General features: G+C 39.4%; 1 protein-coding gene and 1 long non-coding RNA gene across 17 annotated transcripts in view; one reads left to right on the top strand and one right to left on the bottom strand.

The window, feature by feature from the left end:
* The window catches only part of LPP (LIM domain containing preferred translocation partner in lipoma), a 637,546-nt gene that overhangs the window by 480,000 nt on the left and 135,735 nt on the right, over positions 1-21,811 (top strand). For all 16 annotated transcript variants that reach the window (XM_023623171.2, XM_023623168.2, XM_023623172.2 and 13 more), the window contains one exon: positions 9,827-9,953. In XM_023623171.2, the coding sequence (XP_023478939.1) occupies positions 9,827-9,953 (127 nt within the window). The remainder of the gene's footprint in view (positions 1-9,826; positions 9,954-21,811) is intronic.
* On the bottom strand, positions 12,435-20,836 carry LOC138919169 (uncharacterized). Its single transcript, XR_011429142.1, has 3 exons — positions 20,777-20,836; positions 19,443-19,620; positions 12,435-14,035 (listed from the first exon to the last, which is right to left on the bottom strand). It is a non-coding gene; the product is annotated as an uncharacterized lncRNA (long non-coding RNA).

Here is a 21,811-nt window from a genome sequence, read left to right on the forward strand (position 1 = left end):
AGGTGGTATAGAAAAGGGGGGAAGATTGAGAGAAATCTTATCACCCCACAGAGGCAACTCATTTTCTGTTACTCATCTTTCCATCAGAAACCCCAGAATCTCAGGGCCAGGAGAAGCTAGGTCAAAGATCTCTTGCCAACCACTTGCCCACCAGGTGGGAGAGCATCCATGGTTGTGCCTTTTCTGCCTGGAGTTCATCAGGTGGGAAAGCATAAAGAAGGCTAATTTCCTCTGAATAGCCAAACATGAGCCCTGCTTTATTATTTATCTTCTGGTGCCAAAAACTACACCATAGAAAGGTTAACAATTTGGAAAGCCAGCAAAGCTTATATTCACCAAATGTCGTGTATGTCAAGATTTATAGTTAAAAGAACTCAGTCATTACATCTCTTGATAAAACAATTAATATAAAATTCAGGTATCCTACACTAACGTATTTATAGGCAAATAGGAAAGTAGAGAGCTACTGGAGACACATTATTACTCTGCAAACATTCCACTTCCACTGCAAACATTCCAAAGAAAGAAATCATTTTTGTTCGTAGTTTGTAAGTGTCCCTCCTGGTAATCAAAACTGCCATGTATTTGATGTTTAAGGTTTTACAAAGCTTCTTCATGTGAATTAGATATTATTGTCTTCCACTTTATGGATGAGAAAATGAATAATAGAGAAACAAACCCTTGGGGAACTGAAGTGGTTCCCTAGACATCAGGCCTAGGAATAAGCATGCTCCAAACCAGGGCACCCTGGAGGTTACAGGAACATGAGGAGACCAAGAGTGGTGGGTGGGGAGGGAGGCCACTTTTCCTCAGCTCAGCCTATATCACCATAACACCCTGTTGTTTGCATACCATGGGCCCCCTTAGTGGACACCCAACACGTTCGTCTGTCAGTATAACATCCAGCAACTCCACCATACTGTAATTCAGAATCATTGCTCCTTCGCCATGGCGCTGAATTGTCTTAAGAAAGCTGATTTTGAGGCAATACACGGCATGAAAAAGAGGTTGTAAGAAAATCAGGCTTTTGAAAGTGAAGATTAATTGGAATGGGTTAGAATCCAACTTTTAAAGTCAAAATTTCTGGGTCTTCTACCATTCATTCTCCAAGGAAATGGAACTTATGAATAGAAGAACTAAGAGCCCGCTTTTCTACCCCCATAAAGCTGTGAGGAACATTCATTTATGGGTTTCTCATTGTTAACAAATGGTTCTCTCCTGCCCGTTCCTTCTGTGTGGCCCATTGCTTTAACCGGAAGCAGAGTGAATGTCCAGAAAAATCTTCTGCCCTTGGCTCCATTCAACAGTGAGACGTTGAAAGTAGAGTGTGATAATTCAGTGAGAGTCAGAAAGTAGAAGCAGCCTCAGGAAATTGCAAACTGCAAACTTGACACAGTTAAATAGGGGGCGAAAAAAAGAACAAAAATATCAGAAATATATTTTTTCTGGCAGGCTTTCAGCTCCAAAATGGGGCTAATTCTACCTTTTGAAAGAAGATAATTTCAATGTTTCTTTTTTCAAGAACACATAATTGAAGTTATTTTCCCTCTGAGAGAAGGAACCTCTTGTACATCATTACAAACGGACAAGAAAAATGAGCAGCTCTGGTAGCCGAGTGATAGAGTATTCATTATCCTGTAATCTGTGAATATCTTGGCTGCTTTCTCCTGTGCCTGGGCGGTGCTTTTCTGGTAAGGTTCAGATGCGCCCTAGGTTCAAGTTATCCAGCACTATGGAACTAGGAGATCAACAGCAGGTGAGGACTAACAGGAGAAAAATGACGCATACTGAGGTCAATATCAGAGTAACTCAAGAGGTTGACACGATGACAGGTATTGGGTAGCCATTTTGTCAAGTGGAGACTTAGCACGTATATTTAAATAATTAAATTGGTGGTAACAAAGATTAAGGTTGTGAGTGTTCTCCTGCGGGGGCTCTTTGCTTTTTGCACCTTAGTGCAGCTATTTACCCTGCTTCCTTTTCTCTTTAGTAGGGACAGTGGAAGTCTTTCTCCATCCAGGGAGGGGTGGCGGTAGGGTAGGGTGCTTAACCTTTTGTCTTCTTGATTTCATGCCCTATGTGTAGTGAAAGTTCAGTAGGCTGCAGAAACCCTGTGACCTGCCAGCTGCTTACTCAGATTCAGAATGCTGAGTGAACTTCTAGATTGTTTCAGGGGATGCTGACAAGTGGTTTAAGTCCTCCTGTAAATGGAAATCTCTGTAATAATGAGGTTTCCACTTACTCAATGTGTGTCTGTTTTTATAGACTACAAAGTATCCATAAATATGAATATCTGTGATTTCACTATAAATATCTGTAATGATATGCACCCTGCATATTATGGGCACAAAAATATGATAGAATAGAATCAAAGGAATCTTTGAAAACACCATTTTATACATAAAGATACTGGGCTCAGGGAATAGAAATGATTTAATTAAAACTCCTGGACAAGTTAAATGCAGAACTAGGATTAGAGAGATAAATAGGTCTCTGTACTTACGGATTCCTATGTAAGAATATATAAAACACTTCAAATACCGTGAAGTATTATAGAAACATGGCAGATATTGTTATTTGTGTTATTCTTAATCTGGCAGTTTTCTTACTCACCAAGGATTCTATCCATATATATTTTCTTTGCAGAAACATTCCTCATCTTTGCACAGTCTCATTCATAACCTTTACCACGGACCTAGATCCAAATTTGGCTGCAGTATTCATATTTAGCCATTCCTGGAATGATTTTTGGCTGGACCCAGAGCAAGGAAATAACCGTGGCAGAGAAGAACCAGTTGCAGATACCTGGACATTTTCTATCTTCTGACACTTTCATGTCAGGAAAAAAATGACGTATAAAGAAACAAGAATATATGCCATTCTCTCATCACTTTCCACCATTCACCTTTTCTTTCTTTCCAGTCTCCCTTCTGTAGCAGATTGAGACAGGCCAGCCTAGTCAGTGGATGGCTGCCCTCCACAGAGTAAGCTCCTTCCTTCTTGTGCCTCATATGGTCACATCTAACTGCAAGGGAGAATGGAAAATGAAGTCCAGCTGTGTGCTCAGAAAGAAGGAGACAGATTTTGGTGAGCAGTTAGCTGCCTCTGCCTCACTTAGTAAATATCAGAGTCCTTCTTAAGTATGTCAGCTGTTAAATTGCTCAGAAATACCATGATATCTGGTTGCATCTTTTAAGGCATCGTGAGCCGTGGTTGAAGATGTTGCCAATATGCTTATTTCGGAAGCATGACTTTCATAAAATCAATCCCCATTTTTAAATCTCCTAATGATTCCCTGTTGCCTAAAACAAAATGTAACATTGACCACAGCCTATTTCTCTAGCCTCATCCTAATCCGTTCCTTCTCTTTCTTAACATTTTTTTTTTTTTTAATATACATGTTCGTTTATACATACTGTTCTTGGAATGTCTTGACTTTTTTTTTCTCTTTTTCTTTCCTCCCCTCTCTTCCTTCCTTCCTTCCGTCCTTACTTCCTCCCTCTCTCCCTCCCTTCCTTCCTTCCCTTTTCTTTCTTTCCTTCTTCCTTCCTTCCTTTCTTCCTTTCTTTTCTTTCCTTTCTTTATCTCTTCCCCTCTCTCTTCCTCTCTCTGCCTCTCTCTCTCTCATCCTCTCTCCCTCCCTCCCTCCCTCTCTCCCTTCCTCCCTCTCTCCTTCCCTTCCTCCATTCCTTCCGCCCTTTCTTCTTTCCTTCCTTTCTCTCTCCTGGTGAAATCCGATTTATCCTTCAAGATCAAACTAAGAGGTCATCTCCTTTCTGACAGCTTTCTCACATCTCAGAACTCTGAGTGCATACCTGTGTCTTAGTACTTACACTTTATTATAATTATCTATTTTCACGTCTCTTTCTTCCTAAACTGTGAGTTGTCAAAGGCAGGAATCCTGAATAATTTTACTTCATAATAACAGTGCTTGGCACTTGGCAGTTCCTTAGGAAAGATATGTTGAGAGAATTTTGAAGGAGTCCTCTGAAATCTATTTCTAAGTCATCTGTAGGTCCTATAATACTTGCCTTTACTAAGAGGTACAGCCATTTCAAAGAATACGCATATTAGTGATTAATATTGATACTCGTAAGAATGTCTCTTTCTTAGAAAAGTCTAGAGGCTTTGTTTATATTTGTTTTGCAGTGTTTTTGTGTCACTATTTAGCAGAAGACCTCCACTCTGAAAAAGTCTTTGCTTAGATAATAGACTGTAGATTAAAATCCACATTGCTACAGGTGATTAGAGCTAGAAGGGCTTGGAGACGACGATGTTGGAACCCTGAGAGGCATCGAGGTGTAGCAGGAGCATGCCCAACTCAGCACCCTTGGTTTCAGTCAGGGCTCTGCGGTCTTCGGGGAGGTACTTCACTCAGGTTGCTCACTTCTCTTCTGAACCTCAATTTCCTCATCGGTAAAATGGGACTACGGATGGTACAGGGTATAAACACTTGAGATTGCGTGTGTGTGAAAGCAGGCACTTTGAAAAGGGTCATACAAATATGAAGAATTATGTCACAGTGAATATACTGCTGATGCTATTCACATGTCTACTTTTGAAGAAATAAAAAACAAAATAATGCAACTCATCTCCATCCAACCCCTCACTCCACAAATTTCCTGTTATGTTCTATTATTCAAATGCAATGCTGGAAGCTGTTTATTAAGAAATGAGTTAGGGGCCGGCTCAGTGGCACAGAGGTTAAGTGCGCACATTCCGCTTCGGCGACCCAGGGTTCGCCAGTTCAGATCCCGGGTGCGGACATGGCACCGCTTGTCAAGCCATGCTGTGGCAGGCGTCCCACATATAAAGTAGAGAAAGATGGGCACAGATGTTAGCTCAGGGCCAGTCTTCCTCAGTAAAAAGAGGAGAATTGGCAGCAGATGTTAGCTCAGGGCTAATCTTCCTCAAAACAAAAAAAGAAATGGATGCAGTTGTTAATTTTTCTTGGCATGTGTTCAGTCCTAAGCACTACTGAGAGAGAGAAATTAAAAGGTGTTTCTTCATCCCAGTGAGAAAAGTAGTCAGCTACCATCTATGGGGCTTGAACCCCGAAGAAAGTCCTGGGCTATATCTTCCTCAGTGTGAGAGACAACTGGAAACTGAGGAACCTGTGTTTTTACCAATATGTATTCCCCAGATGTTAAATATTATGTCCTGGGTGTGGGGAGGGGGGAACGTAGGGGAGTTTGTAGCCGGATAAGGTTCAGAAACACTGGAAGAAATTATCTCTGGGGCTCTTTCCTCATAAGAAATACCAGGAATCCAAGATTAGCATTATATGAGATTAGAATCTCAAAGAAAAGAAAGTAGCTTTTTCAAATGTGTTGTTTCAAAAACAGTATTGCTAGCAAATAGGAAGGAATATTTGGAGATTAAAAGGAATGATGTGTTTGTTTTAAAATCTGTGAAATATTAACAAAATAAGTACTTTGAAGTTAAACCTCTGCTTGAAATGTAAGCGCTGAGAGCAGAATGTGAATTGCTGGCTTAAAGTTGTAGAGGACAGACTTGGCCTTCTTCCTGCCTCTGTTTATGTTAAAAGGGAAGCAGATATTGGGTGTAAACAATAATAAATTGTGTCCATTCCCTGAGGATCCACCCTAAGACTAGACGCAGGAATTAACAGGTTTTGCTTTAGTGGTTGTTGATTTAAATTAAAACAGCCAGCACCATTAATATCAGAGGTAGTATTTCATAATTCTCTCCACTTTCTCTATGGGAAGCAATGTTTGGTTGGAAAAAAATGCGTGGAATTAGGAGTCACATGACACCATAATTTGGACACAAGCTCTTGAACTCAAGCTCAAGCTCTCTATTGCAAACCTAGAAAAAAAGGTGTAGGTCATTTTTCCATCTTTGTCTTCAATTTTGTCACCTGAACTGGGATGATCCCGTCCCTCAGAGGCAAAGTGAGAGATCCAAAGAGAGTCCCTTTGTTAGCATGGTTTGAAAGTAGTTAAGCTCTGCATAGCATGAGATGCAAGCTGTTTCATTTTAATTCTCACAAAGACTGTGAGGTGGCCCTGGCAAGCCCATTTCACAGAGGGAGCCTGAAGTTAGGAGAGGTTCACGAGCTCACCGAAGGACACCAGGTTAGTATCAGAGTTAAGCCTGTCTCCAGCCATCGTGTCACTGCCACGTGGGATATCCCTTCACTCTCGTGGGCCACAAATACATTACAATAAATTCGCCATTCACTCTAGTCTCATGGCTGTCCCATCCACTCTCCATTCCAGAGACAGCTTTCTAAATCTGATTAGCTCACTCCCCTGCTGAAAATCCCTCCTGCTGTTTCTATTGCCTGGGTGTTCCTATCTGAGGGTCTTTGGATATGTTTCCTGTGGTCTGTGAATCTCCTGAAATTGTGAGTAAATTTTATGTGCATTTTTATGAGTGCCATTCTCTGCCAAAAGGGAGTTTAGCTCATCAGATTTTCAGAGTTGTCCACGGTCTCACACAAGGCCTGGAGCCTCAGGCCCAGAGAGAAGCCCTAAGCACCTCAGTCTGGTGTGGCAGTTATCAGTTGACCCTTCCTATCTCCAACTTCTCCCGTCTTAAACTCAGAACCACCTACCGTTTTCCCCACTCACCCCTAACTGCTTCTCAACTCTGACCTTTTGCTCCTCTCTGAGTCCCCCGCTTGACCTGGGTCAAAAGCCTCCTCTAGGGTTTTGTTAGTATCCAGTGTATCTTTATCACTTGAATTCATCACATTAAAAACATTGTACTTCATGGATTACAGAAGTAGAATTACAAACTGTAACAGAAACAAATTTAGAAAGCGAAAGCCCTCCAAGACTCCAACCCCAGAGATAATCCCCTTTCACACTAGAATATGTGTCCTTTAAGGCTTTTTTTCCCTATCTATGTATAGATCTGAGGATAATTAAACTATTTACTTTACGAAAATGACACTATCATTTAGATTTCCCATTCTATAACTGGATCTGTTCATTTGATAACATGGCTAGGTCATCTTTTTCATATTTGTACATATGGATTTACACTGTACTCTTTTTTTTGTGTGTGAAGAAGATTGGCCCTGAGCTAACATCTGTTGCCAATCCTCCCCTTTTTGCTTGAGGGAGACTGTCGCTGAGCTAACATCTGTGGCAATCTTTATCTATTTTATGTGGGATGCCATCACAGTGTGGCTTGACGAGCGATGCTAGGTCCACACCCAGGATCCGAATCTGCAAACCCCAGACCACCTAAGCAGAACACACTAACTTAACCGCTACACCACCAGGCCGGCCCCTACCGTGTACTCTTTTATGACCTGTTCATATTCCATTTTAGGTATCTATCATTGTCTATTTAGGTGATGCCTTACCCACAGATGGATAGTTTATTATCCCTTTTCATTCCTCCTTCTCTCAAATATAGTTCCTGTGACCTGACCAGCCTTGGTCATATAATTTTATGAGTTTGTTGTTAGGGCTGTCGAGTTGATTCCTACTCCTAGGACCCTGGGTAGAGCAGAGTGGAACCCTGCCTGGTCTTTTTGCACCATCCTCTCACCCTCCAGCGCTGTATCAGACAATGCTCTGCTGCTATTCATAGGGTTTTCATGGCCAATTTTTTCAGAAGTGAGTGACTAGTTCCTTCTTCCTAGTCTGTCTAGTCTGGAAGCTCTGCTGAAACCTGTCCACCATGGGTGACCCTCCTGGTATTTGAAATACCACTGGCATAGCTTTCAGCATCAGAGCAACTTTTATTAGTATTTCTGTAAAATTTTCCCAGAAGCAGATAGCATATGTGCAGTTTAAGCTTTAATAATACTGGCAAATCACTCCTCCAATGTCCACGTCTACATCCCCTCCCATCAATATCCTGTGCTTTTTATAATTAATCATTTATGCATGTTTCTCACCCAAGCCAGACTCCAATTCTCTCAAAGGCAAAGACTGTGTCTAATACATCTTTGTGTCCCTCCTTGATGCATGCAGAGGCTACACAAAATAGACACTGCAAGAATGAGCGGAGAAACTGATAAGCGAAAGAATAAATGAATGATTCAAGAGTTCCTTTAACCCTCACACCAACCCTATAGGGCAGGCATTATTTGCAGTTTAGAGGAGGCCCTAAGTTTAACATTTAATGTTTATTGAATAAAGGAGTGATTCTAGGAAGGGCTCATGTCCTGGCTTTATCATAACTAGCTCTGCCCTAATCTTTTTGAGTGTCTATTTCCTCATCTCACAATGAGCAGATTGAGGTAATGATTCTTCAGGTCCCAGCATGCAGCTCTATTTTTTGTCTCTGTCTCCTGCCACATGCCATGATTTATTCACTGCTTTCCTGTCCCCAATCCAAATTGTCCAACAATGAAATAAAATCCCAGGGGTAAGATTAGTGATCAACATAAAACATTTGTGGGCTTTTCAGCCTTTTGCATGTCTGTCCTCCAACTTTCCGTACATTTCTAAAATGGAAAATAATTATAGAGAAGAGGCCAAATAGATACCAGTCAACAATTTTGCTTATGTTTAGAAGGCATTTCATGCCATAGACATCACACAAATAATTAATACCCATCTTGGAGTTGTTGAAATAAATGTTGGTAGTAAGAATGAGACATTGGTACTTTATAGCATTTTAACACCCAAGAACTTATTTGGTATAGTGAAGATAACAGGTGAATGAATATGCAACTTCAAGTTTTGTTGAAGCAATTCTTTATAAACTATTCATGAAAGGAGAAACTCTTGGTCAACGATTTTAAGAACACGTAAAGATCAAGGAATCTCATCTCTTCCCATTAGCCATAGTCGACATCATCATTGTTTCTAAAACTTTTGTAGCAGTCTTTCTATTTTTAACATTTTAATTATAGATGTTGGGGTGTGATATTGGAAATAGTCAAGTTTATAGTCTACGCAAAGAAAAATATAATAAAGTCCCTTTTATTTACATAGCGCCATGCTATCTTACATCTGGCATCTGGCCTTTCTTCTTTCTCTCTGTACTTTGGATTCTTGGTTGATCATGTCACGTGCTCTTTCACCTGACACTCAGTTTCTTTGTATTGCCAGAATATTTCTGGGTCACTCACCTATTTAAACACCAACCCAGTGTCAATGCTGCTGATTTACCTCCCCCATATGATATCAGGCTGTTTGCAGTGCTGGGGGAAACAAAATTACTCAGCCTCCTTAACCGGATCACAAGGCCCTTCACTTTCTGGATCCCTGTACCTGATAAGATTCCTATTTCCTATCTCAAACTATGTGCATGCTCCAGAAATACACAACTGCCACCTGGCTTATACTACCTGGCTTTTTCCTCACCTGAATGTGAGAAACCTCAGTGTACATGTTTCCTCTCCTTTAGCTGAATAAGGCCTCATCTGTGCCGCCGCCTCTCCTGTTGAATTCTTCCTCTCAGGCTCCAAGAGAAGTCCCATTTGCACCCGTTGATTGTGCATTTGCTACAGTTGCTTTATCTTTAATTATTAGTGTGCCTGTATCTCTCACTTGACTGCAAGCTCCATAAGGGGGGAGGCTCTATTTATTTTTCTTTTGTGTAAATATACAACTGGTGTATAGTGACTACTTAGCAATTGATGAATGAAATGGCGTCCTACTGTTCTAAACATTGATTTCTAAAGCCTGGTATATGACTCATCTACATAAGTCAGGGGAATAAAATGGTGGCTCCAAGGTAGACCCTGGATAACTGATAAAACTGATTCTAAAACGTGGGATTCCTAATAGCCGCCCACGTCCAGTGCTTTTTCCTCTACACTGTGAACACCACTTGATTGCCTTCGTTGATGTCTAGATTGCATTTAAAAGACTATGCATCTTCTGCCTTTCAGGGTGGACAAACAGGATCACTGGGGCCTCCGGCTGCTCCCTCCTCATTCCGCCCTGAGGATGAGCTCGAGCACCTGACCAAGAAGATGCTGTACGACATGGAAAATCCACCTTCTGATGAATACTTCGGTGAGTGGGTCTAGGGCCGACTTCTGAAGTCAGTGTCTTGTTCTGTTTTCCCTAATTAGTAATTAGGAGTATTGTCAGCTCCACTGGTAAAGGATTTGAGTCTGGGTACATCGGAGTTTGGTATGCATGCACACGTAACTTAGTGTTCTGGAAATTGCTTTGTGAGACTGTCGTAAATGTGGAATCTGTTTAGCTTGTCCTGAAATCTCAGGAGTACTTTTGTGTTTCTTGAGATACAAGTTTGATTTTAAAACTTAATTTTTGACAATTTATTAGCTTCTCATTAGGGAGAAAGATGGTGTCTGCATATGTTCAAGTTTCTTACTAATGTAAATATTCGTATACAAAATGTGGAATTGGGTAAGGTCTAAACTCTGTACTCTCAATTCTTTCCCTCTCCGAGTTCAGGAAAAGATGTCCTCTCTATTTTTTTGGACTTCTCTCCAAACCTGTGACTAATTATGAGCAGTTAATCCATCTCATCCATTAGTGTAACGTGAGTTATGAATTATATGCCAATTATGAAGTGTTACAGATATATAACCGGTCCTCAGGAAGGTTGTAATTATTCGGAAGAGAGAAGAAAAACACACAAATAATTACTAGTCTAAGTAGAAAGTTATAAGAGGCATACGAGAGGCTGAGGTCAAACTTTATAAAATTTAACAGCTCTGTTCATCAGGAACATGAGGAATGCTTTACAGAAGAATTGATGGCGCTTGAACCTGGACCCTGTAAAGCAGGGCCTCTCAAATTTTCTGTGATGAAAGGCTGTCTCCTCTCCAATCTGTTGGAGACCAATATTTTTATAGAGTACAATTAAAATTACTTACTAAGAAAATGAAATAAAAAGAATACAAAATGGAACACCAAGTTTTACCATTATTAGATTTAGCAGGAATAAATTGCTCTATTAAATTGCTATAATATTTTCTAAGTACTCACTCTCTGTTTCTGTGCTGTTTCATCACAAGGTGATAAACCTTCCTTAGTCAGACACCCATCTGTGGACCATATTTTGAGTGGCACTGCTTTAAGGACATGTAGAGAAAGGACATTACCTCTAGGGAGCAGTGGGAGCAAAGGCACAGAGGTAGAAAAATTGCACAGGGCTTTTACTTCTTCAAATATTTCCTATTTTCATGTCTTCCCCCCTGCTTCCTATTGGAGAATATATAATGGCAAGTAAACTGAGGGCACTGGTCCAAAGCCACACCATAGATGGACAGGGTTAGGATATGAAAAATATTGCATTTATTTGTATGCAGGAGGAGTGTAGCATAGCTAAAAGAACACAATAGTTGGAATAAAGTCTTCTGGTTCTGGTCCCTTCTCTGCCCCTTGCTGGCTAAGCAATATTGGCATGTTCTCCATCTGCCTGAGCCCATTTCCCACCTTGGTAAATCAAAGGTGTGGAGCAAGTCTTCTCTAGCCTTTCTTTCAACACTAGTAAGTTCACTGTAGGAACAGCATTAATCCAAAGAAGAATAACAAAGCTGAAAACCAAACATAAGCTGATGGAGATTAGCACAAAGCATGGAAAATAGTAAAAAAAAAAAAAAAAAAAAAAAGTCCTAGTTAATATTAGAATGTTCTAAAAGTATATCATGCTCTTGTCATTGACGTAGCAGAGGAGTTTATGTTGGAGTCTAAGATAAACTTTTTTTAAAAAGCATGTTAAAAGTGAAAAATAAGTTCTCCATATTAAAATAAATTAAAAATGAAAAGCTAGGCGCCCGCCCAGTGGCATAAGTGGTTAAGTTCAGCATGATCCACTTCGGCAGCCTGGGGTTTGCAGATTCAGATCCCAGGCATGGACCTATACCACTCATCAAGCCATGCTATGGCAGCAACCTACATACAAAATAGAGGAAGATTGGCACAGATTTTAGCTCAAGGCCAATCTTCCTCAAGTAAAAAGAGGAGGATTGGCAACAGGTGTTAGCTCGGGGCCAATCTTCCCTGCAAAACAAAAGAAAAGCTAACATACCAAGGATATATACTTCATATATCATAGCAACAAAATGCATAGCAATAAAGAAAATTGAACATAGATAATAATTGTGTTAATGCATGTATATTAGGCATTCTCAGAAACAGATACAAATTGAGTATTATTTTTGCCTTCAAGTATTGTCCTAGCTCTACTACTTACTAACTTAGACGACTTGAACAAATTGCTCCCTCTCTCTAAATCTGTTTTTGTTTTGCTCCATCTATAATATGGAAATAATAGCTAGCTTATACTGTTATTGTGAGTATTGAATGAAATATTTATAGAAAGCACTTAGCCAAGTTCTGGGCATGTAGAATATGCTCAATAATCAAAGTTATCTCATCTTTTGTTTAAGAAAACAAGATATGCCCATTAAAAATCCACTAATAAGACAATTTAAATATAGCAAAAATAGAACATATCACCAACTGGTAAATAATCATTACCAAATGAGGATTATAAACCATGAGAGAGAACCAGAGAATGTGGAATAATGATTAACTTTTATTGAGTGTTTATGATATGGAAGTACTATTTTATATGCTTTATAGGAATTAACTCATTTCATCCTTACAGAAAAAATATAACACTGTGAAATAAATGCTATTATTATTTAAGATTAGGAAATCTAGCTGAGTGAAATAAGTCAGAGGGAGAAAGTCAGATGCCATATGATCTCAATCATAAGTAGAAGATAAAAATGACAAACAAACACATAGCATTGGAGACTGGACTGGTGGTTACCATAGGGGAAGGGGCGGGGGAGGGCAAAAGGGGCGATTAGGTTCACTTGTGAGGAGATGGACTATAATTAGTGTTCGGGTGGTGAACATGATGTAATGTACACAGAATTCGAAATATGATGTACATCCGAAAATAAAAAGAAAAATAAGATTAGGAAATCGAGGCACAGAAATGTTAAGTAATCTGCCCAATATCAACAGCTAATAAATTTTAGGACTGGATTAGAATCTAGACTCCAGGTCTATGCATTTTTCTTTCTTCTAAAAGCTTTTTCCCAAGCTTTATTGAGGTATACAAAAAACTGCATATAATTATAATGGATACAATTTGGTAGGTTTAGACAGATGTATACACTTGTATTGCCATCATCACAATCCAGGTAATAAACATATCCATCACCTCCAAAAGTTTAGACTGGATATTTAGAAAAGGTTTTATAGAGGAGATCAGCTTTGGATAGATGGAAAATAATTGAAGGGTATTCTCTTCTAAGTAGGTAGAATGAACAAAACTTGAGTTGAGGCCAGGATTATTCAAGGAATATTTACTTTATGTGAAAACATCCACCAAGTGCCTCTTACGTGCAGGCTACTCTGCTAGGTGTTGGAGGCATATGGAGATAGACAGACATGGGTCTTACCGTTAAAAGTACTTATAGTCTAATTAAGGGGATGTGTGCAGAGTTATGGGGTTTCATCATAACACAAGACGGAAAATGAGAAGTGTCTTAATTGAAGTTCAGCCAAAGTTCTTTGAGAATTCAGAAAAAGGAGACAGGACATCCTGAGGCAGGAATGGAAAAGTGTTTATGGAGTAGTTAGCCTTTGAGTTACGTCTTTAAAAGTATGCTAATAGGGATTTGGAAGTGGGATAATAGTAAAGAAGTGATGTCATTTCTAATGAGGGGACTTTTAACATTAGGGAATAAAGTCATTGGAGTGAAGCGCCTATGTGGGAAGGAATGAATATTGGGAAATGAGGTTGGGGAATTAGGTTGGGACCAATGTGGAGAGGACTTTTAATGCCTAACTAAAGGCTAGGGACTTTATCTTATGTAATGAGAGCCCTTGCATGTTGAGATCAAATGCTATGGGAACTGTTTCATGAACAGTATCTAAGAATTTGGGCTCCAAAGCCAGAATGTGTTGGTTTGAATACCAGCTCTACCTCTTACTGGCTAGGTAAAAGCAGGAAACAAAGGATGCGTTAACAGAACTGTTGTTCACTGTTCCACACTTTAAACATCAAACATTTCCCCAGCTCGTTCTCCATGCCTGCTGCTGTGCTGGGTGTTAGAGACACTCAGATGCAGAGGCTGTGTCCTCACCGAATTCACCAGTTCCTGGGAAGAACAAGAGAGAGGCAGACATGTAAAGGATGTCAGTGCAGATGTCAGCACTGCGTTGGGTCTGCCTGAGGCACTCTGTGAGTGTAGAAGTCCATAAGTCTGCCTGGAGAGGACAGAAGAAAGGCTACACATCAGTGTGTTTGCAACAGGAGGGTCTGACCCAAGAAAGATGGATGAGTCCTCTCTTGCTGCCCATCAGATTTTTACTGTAGTTCCATTTGGCTGGAAATAGCACTGCCAAGCACCACCCTAAAAGAACTTCACTCTCTTGAATTAACGTCCCCAGCCCTACCACAACCCATCGCCTATTCTCTTTTTCCATCATTTTGCCTATTTAATGCTGGAATTTTCATTGATGCTATAAGTGATTTTCTGAAGGTCATTGAGTGCTGTCATGTCAAAGATCTCCTAGATTCCAAGCTGCAACAGGGAGTGAAAGGGAATAAAATGTAAGTATATTCTGTCAACAGAGTCGGTTCCCCTGTGGTCACATTGCTTTATTTCCATGCAGCCCCCTTTTTCTTTTTTTTTCCTTAAGTGGAATGATTCATGAATACATTTTTGTGTGTTTGTTTTCATTATGGAGCTTCTCATCACTTTTAACATTTAGTGTTTTATAATTAAAGATCTATAATTGTGGTATGCTTAAAAGTATTGGGAGGGATATCAAAAGATCACTTTATGGATGACAAGTAAAAAGGAGAAGAGATACCTTTACAGTGAAGAGGTCTGGAGGAAACCTTCTTAATCTAAGTGACAAAATTTAGCATCACCCATAATGGGACAAATTGACATGTGCCTGCTGATATGAGGAAGTAAGAAATACAGAACATCACCTATGTAGTAGTCTTGCTAAAATATTTAACTTAAATCCAACCATTGGAAATAGACAAATCTAGATGATGTGACATTCTTCAAGACAATTGTCCTGACTTCTTTAAAAATGTCAGTGTTATAAGAGACTATGCTAGGTTAAAGAAAATTAAAAGAGACATGCTATTCAAATGCAAGGCATCAGTCTTGATTGGATTCTAGATCCAATAAAACACTATAAAGGATTTGGGGCAAGGTTAGAGAAATTTGAATATGACATTTATATTGGATAATACATTAATGTTAATTTCTTGAGGAAGATAATAGCATTGTGATTATATAGAACAATAGTATTATTTTTAGGAGCAACATGTTGAAGTATTTAGGGTGAAGTAGCATGATGTCTACAACTTACTTTGAAACAGTCTAGATGAATGATTGATAGACATAGATATGGACATCGATATAGATATTGTGGGGAGGGCAGAATCACTTCAGATTAAAGCAGGTAGAGATGCTACCACTGCACAGCTACCCAGAACACCCTTCTTCCCAAAAGAGTATGGAAGCCTGTCGCAAATGAATTATCCTGACTCCTTTCTTGGATGGCAGAAGTAGAGAGAGTCACATTCCTGTGCCTTCTAAACTTGACTGTTTTAAAAACTACAGTGGATCTTTGAAATTTCCCTTTCTTGTGTATGTTTATTTATTTTACATACCCTTTTTATTATTGGTGAGATGATAACCATTATGTTGGTGACGATAAAAGCTGATATTTACCTAAAGCTCTACAAGTTTAAAAACTTATATTCACAGCCATGGTCTGACTGACAGATCTGGTGATGATGTCTTCATTTTTCAGGTGAGGAAACAGAAATTCAGAGAGGCTCAATGTGTTGTTCAAGGTCACATAGCTAATAAGTTTCAGAGTTGGATTTATTTTTCTGACCTGAAGTCCATTCTGATTCATAACTACTAGAGAAAGGCGTCTGTTGTTCCTCCAGCTTGTCAATAGTTGGCTCTCCCTGCCTCATGTCATCCTTTCCCTCCTGAAGTTATGATATTCAAGTGAGAGAGACCACCTGTGCCCAGAGCCATGTGTTTTGTAGCCTGGACTCCAATGTCACTGGCTATGTATTTTAACTATCTATAATTCCTGAATTAACTGATGTGACGCTAAGCACAGCCCACGGCTCAGATACTCACTTTAGGAAGATAGCACATCTGGTACCTCCCTATCAACCATGGTAGCTGACCTTGAGGGGAGGCAAATCACTGATAACTACAGCTCATCTTGTTTTCTGAAGTGAGTCCTTGATAAAAGATTGCAAGCAGGAACCTTCAACTGAATCCCAGCTGCATATTTTTTTTAATGATTTCTTCTAAAAAGGTGCTAGTTTGTGTCCATGCTCTCCTTCTTCCATCTTCATCAAAAATTGTGACTTTTGCATTATTTTATTATGTAAATGCCACAAAGAACCATAATATAGCAGTTGGGTAAGTCCATATCTCGAAGGGAAGATAAAGTCTCTCCTGCTTGTGAACGTTTTCCATCTACTTGGGCTCAAGTTTGGACGATAGCAGATTCCCAAGTGTCTTTGCATTGGCAATGGGGTCCTTCACTAGGCCTCGAAACACTAGCCAGTAGGGGGAACAAAGGAAACATAGAAGAAAGTTGGAGGTAGGATAAAATTCTAATCTAATTCAATTAACCAGGCAGTGGGTTGTTAGCCTAAATCATTTGCAACAAGGCTGCATGCCCTGGTTCAAATGCCTGCATCTTGGAGCAACCTGTTTCTCTGGGCAAGTAGGAGAATATGTTTATACTAGAGGAGACTCTCAGTTCCAGGGGTAGATGCATAGAAAGAAAGAGTTGGTGAACTATAAATTATACTAAGTTAGGGTAAACTTCAGAACTTAAGAGAGGAAGAATATTAAAATTAGCTATTAAAATGAGTTGAGGAGAAAGGTATCTTTGCTAGAAAATTGGAGAGCTTACAGGGCTAGTTGCCAGCATTGGAGCTTACATTTTTCAGATAGTTTTGAGGAAGAAAAGAAAGTTGTTTGCCTCTGGATATCCTTGAAACATGTCTGATTTTATCCAAGAATTTTCCATTTTGGTTGATAAACCCACAGCCTCTAAGTTTTGTGCTTTCATTCATTTTGAAAGAGAAAGAATGTTTGTATGTGAGAGATTCCACATGTCTGTGTCTGTGACCATAGCATGATTCCAAAATGAGTGTTCTGGCTATGTGGACCCTACGGCTGAAGACAACGCTGTTGGAATATAATATCTCTAGAAATGGATACTGTATTATATCTGAGGATGGACTGAAAATATCTTCCAGCTTATTTTTAAGCATGAAGTTGTAATTATCTTGGCATTGTTTACATGGTGTTGTCTTATTCTTTCTTTTCAAAAAACTGAAGTGTGAGTCTTAAAATTGTTTAGTGAGCTATTTGAAGAATTCCTGTGCCTTCAGAGCAGCAGTAGATACATTCTCTTCACAAAACTTGACGTTTGTCTAAGAATTTTTTGTTTATCTCTTGTTAGTGAGGTATATTAAGAAAGGTTGCATAAAGCCAGAAGTATGTTCTGGAGGAGCTAGTCTTGACTGCTTAAAGGACTGTTGGACAGAACTGGAAGATGTGAGGCAGTGGGGACCTGGCACATGGTAAGCCTCAAGAGAAGAAAGGCATGGATGGGCATGTGCTATGATTCCTTTATCAATAGAACCAGCTCACCATACATGGTGCTACGTATCTTCTCATTTGAGAGCAAAATGGAGGTCCAACAAATGTTCATGATTAGAAGCAAAGTGCCCCAAGTGGTGGGGGTGTAGTCCATTTCTTTTCTATACTAGTAAGACCATTGATAAGTGAGCATGTCTAGAGGATTTGGACTAAGATACTTAGGAAACCGGAAACCACTATTTGAGGTACGGTTGAAGGTGTGGAGAAAAGAAAACCTGGAACTTTGATAGCTATTGGAGGACTGCCATGTGAGAAAGAAGCTAAACTTAATATTTGTGATTCCAAAGTTAGCAACAAAGGCAAGTCAGAGGAAGCTGGCAAATTCCCATTCAGTATAATGAATTAAATTTTTTAACAAACAGAAGTAAGTTCTTGGAAGAGTCCAAGCCAAAGCTCAATAACCCCTGGTTGGGGAAATGGTCATAGGATTCAAGCATCTCATGGACTATGAGATTAAATTTCAAAAGTACTGTCCAACTCTGATCATCAATGAATTAGGCGTCAAACTTGTCTGGGAATCAGCTGCTTGCATCCAATTTCTAGTTCTACCCCTAGATTATCATTATTATGACATGATTACGACTAACATTTATATAATGTTTTGGACAGCACTTTTATACTTCTTATATCATTTGAACTAGACAGCAGCCCCGCAAAACAGCCAGTATGTTTATTTCCATTTGGCATATGAAGACACAGAGGATCTGAGTGATTATGGGACTCTCCACTCTCCAGAGCCACCACCACCCCTACAAGTCATACATCCCATAAGCAGCGGAATTCCCTGGGACCCAAGGCTACTGACTCAGATCCTATTCTCTTTCCACCCCATCATGCTCCCTTAGCACCACGTTGCTATGTTGGTAATGGAATATAAGATACATCAGTTAACGTGCTCTGTGCTTTAGCTTTTTCGTCGGTACAAGGAACAATGTGATTGCTTTGAAAAGTGCTTAGGGGGTCTCAACTGAGAGGTGCTAAGTAATTTGTATGTCATTGTTTTTATTATTCTGTGTCAAGAAAATGTTTTCCAAAGTGTTCCTATCAATTACAAATTTGGAAATGACACTAGGTGGGCAGCTGCCTTTAGTACGGGTGGAAGCTAAGGCCTTAAGGATCTTATTTTCACAGAAAAATGACCTAATTAATTAAAAACCCCAAAACCACAAGGGAAGAAAAATTAGAAAATGAGTGGTTTAGAGAAAAGGTATATCGATTTGGGAAAAAATGGATTTCTTGGTTTTGTTCCTCTCCAGCTTTTTGTTTAAGGTATTGTGGGTCATGGGAACAGAATGTTTTCTAGTTAATGAGACCTCTTAAATATATTTCCTTTTGTGGTAGTGATTTCTGGTAAAGAGTTTGCTCAGGGCAAGATATGTTTACAGCACTAAATAAATAATAATCCGAAGCATTTTATGTGTTCCATCTTAGCACACGTTAATTTTTAATTAATTTGGCTATATAGTGTTTTTTAAGCATCGATTTAGAAACCTAGACTTATAGTATCATAAAGAAGAATTTAATCTTAGAAACTATCTAGGACAACCTTTCACTTTCCAGAAAACTGAAGCCCAAATGACTCATTCAAGGTCGTACAGCTGGGAGTGTTTTGAACTCTATAGCCAAAATTTCCTTTCTGAGTAAAGAGTAGAAATTAGTGTGCTGGCGGGAAGGCGAATGTCAGGGCTGTTTGCAAATGTGAGGAAGTAGGTGGGCCTGCTAATTTTGTCAACTCAGACCTGGAGACTCCTTATTCAAACTTGGATGAAGAACGCATTGCTCTTAAAAATAATAAAATAAAACCAGTAACCTGTTAGGGCCTAGGTATACCTACCATCCTGAGCGCCTTGATTTTCAAATACAAAAGAACTGAAGAGATCCCCAGGATCTTTTTCTCTCATCCTCATCAGATTATTCACTTGTAATATTTATTGTCTATCTTCCTCACTAGAACGGAAGTCTGATTGAAGACAATTCTTGTTTAGTTCACTGCTGAGTCCCCATCTTCGGTCCTAGGACAATGCCAGGAACATAGGAGATGTGTAATATTTGTTTAATTAATTAATGTACCTATACATGAAAATCATAAGCAGACATTCCATATTCCCTGTGGCAGGACATGGTGTACAGCAAATACTGGGGAAAAATACCTCATTCACTTAACAGATATTTATTTAGCACCTTATGGAATCGTAAAATGTTAGAGATAGAAGGAATCTTAGAGACTATCTAGGAAAATCCCCTCATTTTTAGAGATGATGAAAATGAGTGAATTTTCTAGGTTTCCAAACTAGTTAGTGACAGAGCCATGGATTATAACTCAGATTTTCTTATTTCTTTTTTTTTTAATCACTTAAAGGCACTGGAGAATGTATACTGTAGAGTAAAACATAGTTGCTACGTTCATTGAACTTCAAATAAAAGTTAAATTGACATCCTTGAATTTGGATGTCTTTTGCACATGTTTTCTGTGATAATTAAGGATTGAAATTGGTCAATGGATAGTTTACACAGATTTCCTTTTTTAGGTTCTAGATCACATTTTCCCTCACTCCAGGGTTCCTTCATAGTCCTTGGTTCCTAAGACAATCTCTTACATCCTCAATTTTCTTCTGTTCTAATCTAATTGGGTCAGATGGGCAGGGTATCACATTGAAAGCAACGTTTTTTCCTATGTTTACATGTGTTTTCCATAGCAACCAGTTGTGAAAGGTCATTCACTTAAACTAGGCCCCTTCAAGGCTGTGAAACACTACCCACGGGTGGCGTTTCATAATGTCTTAATAGAAGCAGCAGACACCCACTCATTCAGTTGCGTTGGGATCACCATTCCTTTTATCAGAGAATGAAAAGAAAAGTAGAAAATTATTACTTCATTATCAAACATCCTTTGTCTAATAACTGTGGAGGCAAACTTGACATTCTGGGAGAGAAAGAGCTGGTGGAGCACACATTGTGTGTGGAAAAACCGTCTCAGTTCGTAGGTTGCCTATGGTTGTGTACCGAGACGTGGTGGAGTTAAGACCTGAACCTACAAGTGCTAATTATGCATTTTCTGATCTTAAACACACAAATACAGATAACTGTGAACTCAATTCTCTTTCCCTTCCAAACAACCCCTTCTTCCCCCCCACCTGCACTTTCCCCACAACTTTCTCTAAAACTCACAGATAATCATCTCCTTCCAGACTTTGAAGTGACATTAGAATTGTCAGTTTAGAATGTCACAAGGCATAATTAATTGCCTGTCAGCAAAGCCATTGTTTGAACATCTGTGGAGTTCTACTTGGTAGGCATCTGTTGTACTTTTAATTGAGTGGATTCATTCATCTACAAATATTTATTGAGTGCCTACTATACACCAGTCATAGTAGTGTGTACTATAGGAGATAACAGAAATGAGGTAACATAATAGGCAAGGAGAGAAAACATTTATTAAATCCTTTAGCACCAAGGGCTTTGATGGAGAACAGAATCTATGCCTGGCAGTGGAAAATACGTTATTTTTCTTCCAGGTTCAGGGGCTTTTGCCACTATTACCAGCTGACCTGTGCCAGGTAAAATGCCAAAGGAGTTCACATGAAGAGATACCCATTGCTGGAGAGTAAAGACTGGTTGGCAATACACTCTCTGTGGTCAGAGATCTCAGCAAAGACATTTGAATGCTTTTAAAGGAAAACAAGCAGAAAGTATCCAAGGCCGATAAACTAGGAAGTCTCAGAAGCAGGTCCAAATTAATGACCTTATCCCAATTCTATTCCTAACTCTGACTCTGACGTCAGTCACGTTGCATTAAGTAATCCCAGATTCATTACAGCACTGCACAGCTCTGATCTCAGTCTTCCTTTGATTCTCTGACCATCAAACCTTCAATTTATATGGGTCCTGAACCCAGCTCCACTCCTACCTGGAAGTGAGCATCATTTGTTAAAATTCAACAAGAACAGACACACTGTACTGGAGTGACTTTTTGAAGAAGCCTAAGAGGATGCATTAGGCAGGAGGTAATGGAAAACAGTTATTAACGTCCACTGCCTCTCTTTCTGCCCTATTCAGCCTTAGGATCATGACACAGTTAAAGTAGTACTTAGAAATCATGTATCTTGAGAGCTTTCCATTCTTTGGTCATTAGAAGGCACCCTCATAATTTTTTACCATATATGTAAACTCTGTACTATTATTTGCCTGATATTTTGGTTTAAA

The sequence above is a fragment of the Equus caballus genome, chromosome 19, assembly GCF_041296265.1.
Source record: "Equus caballus isolate H_3958 breed thoroughbred chromosome 19, TB-T2T, whole genome shotgun sequence".
Taxonomy (NCBI): Eukaryota; Metazoa; Chordata; class Mammalia; order Perissodactyla; family Equidae; genus Equus; species Equus caballus.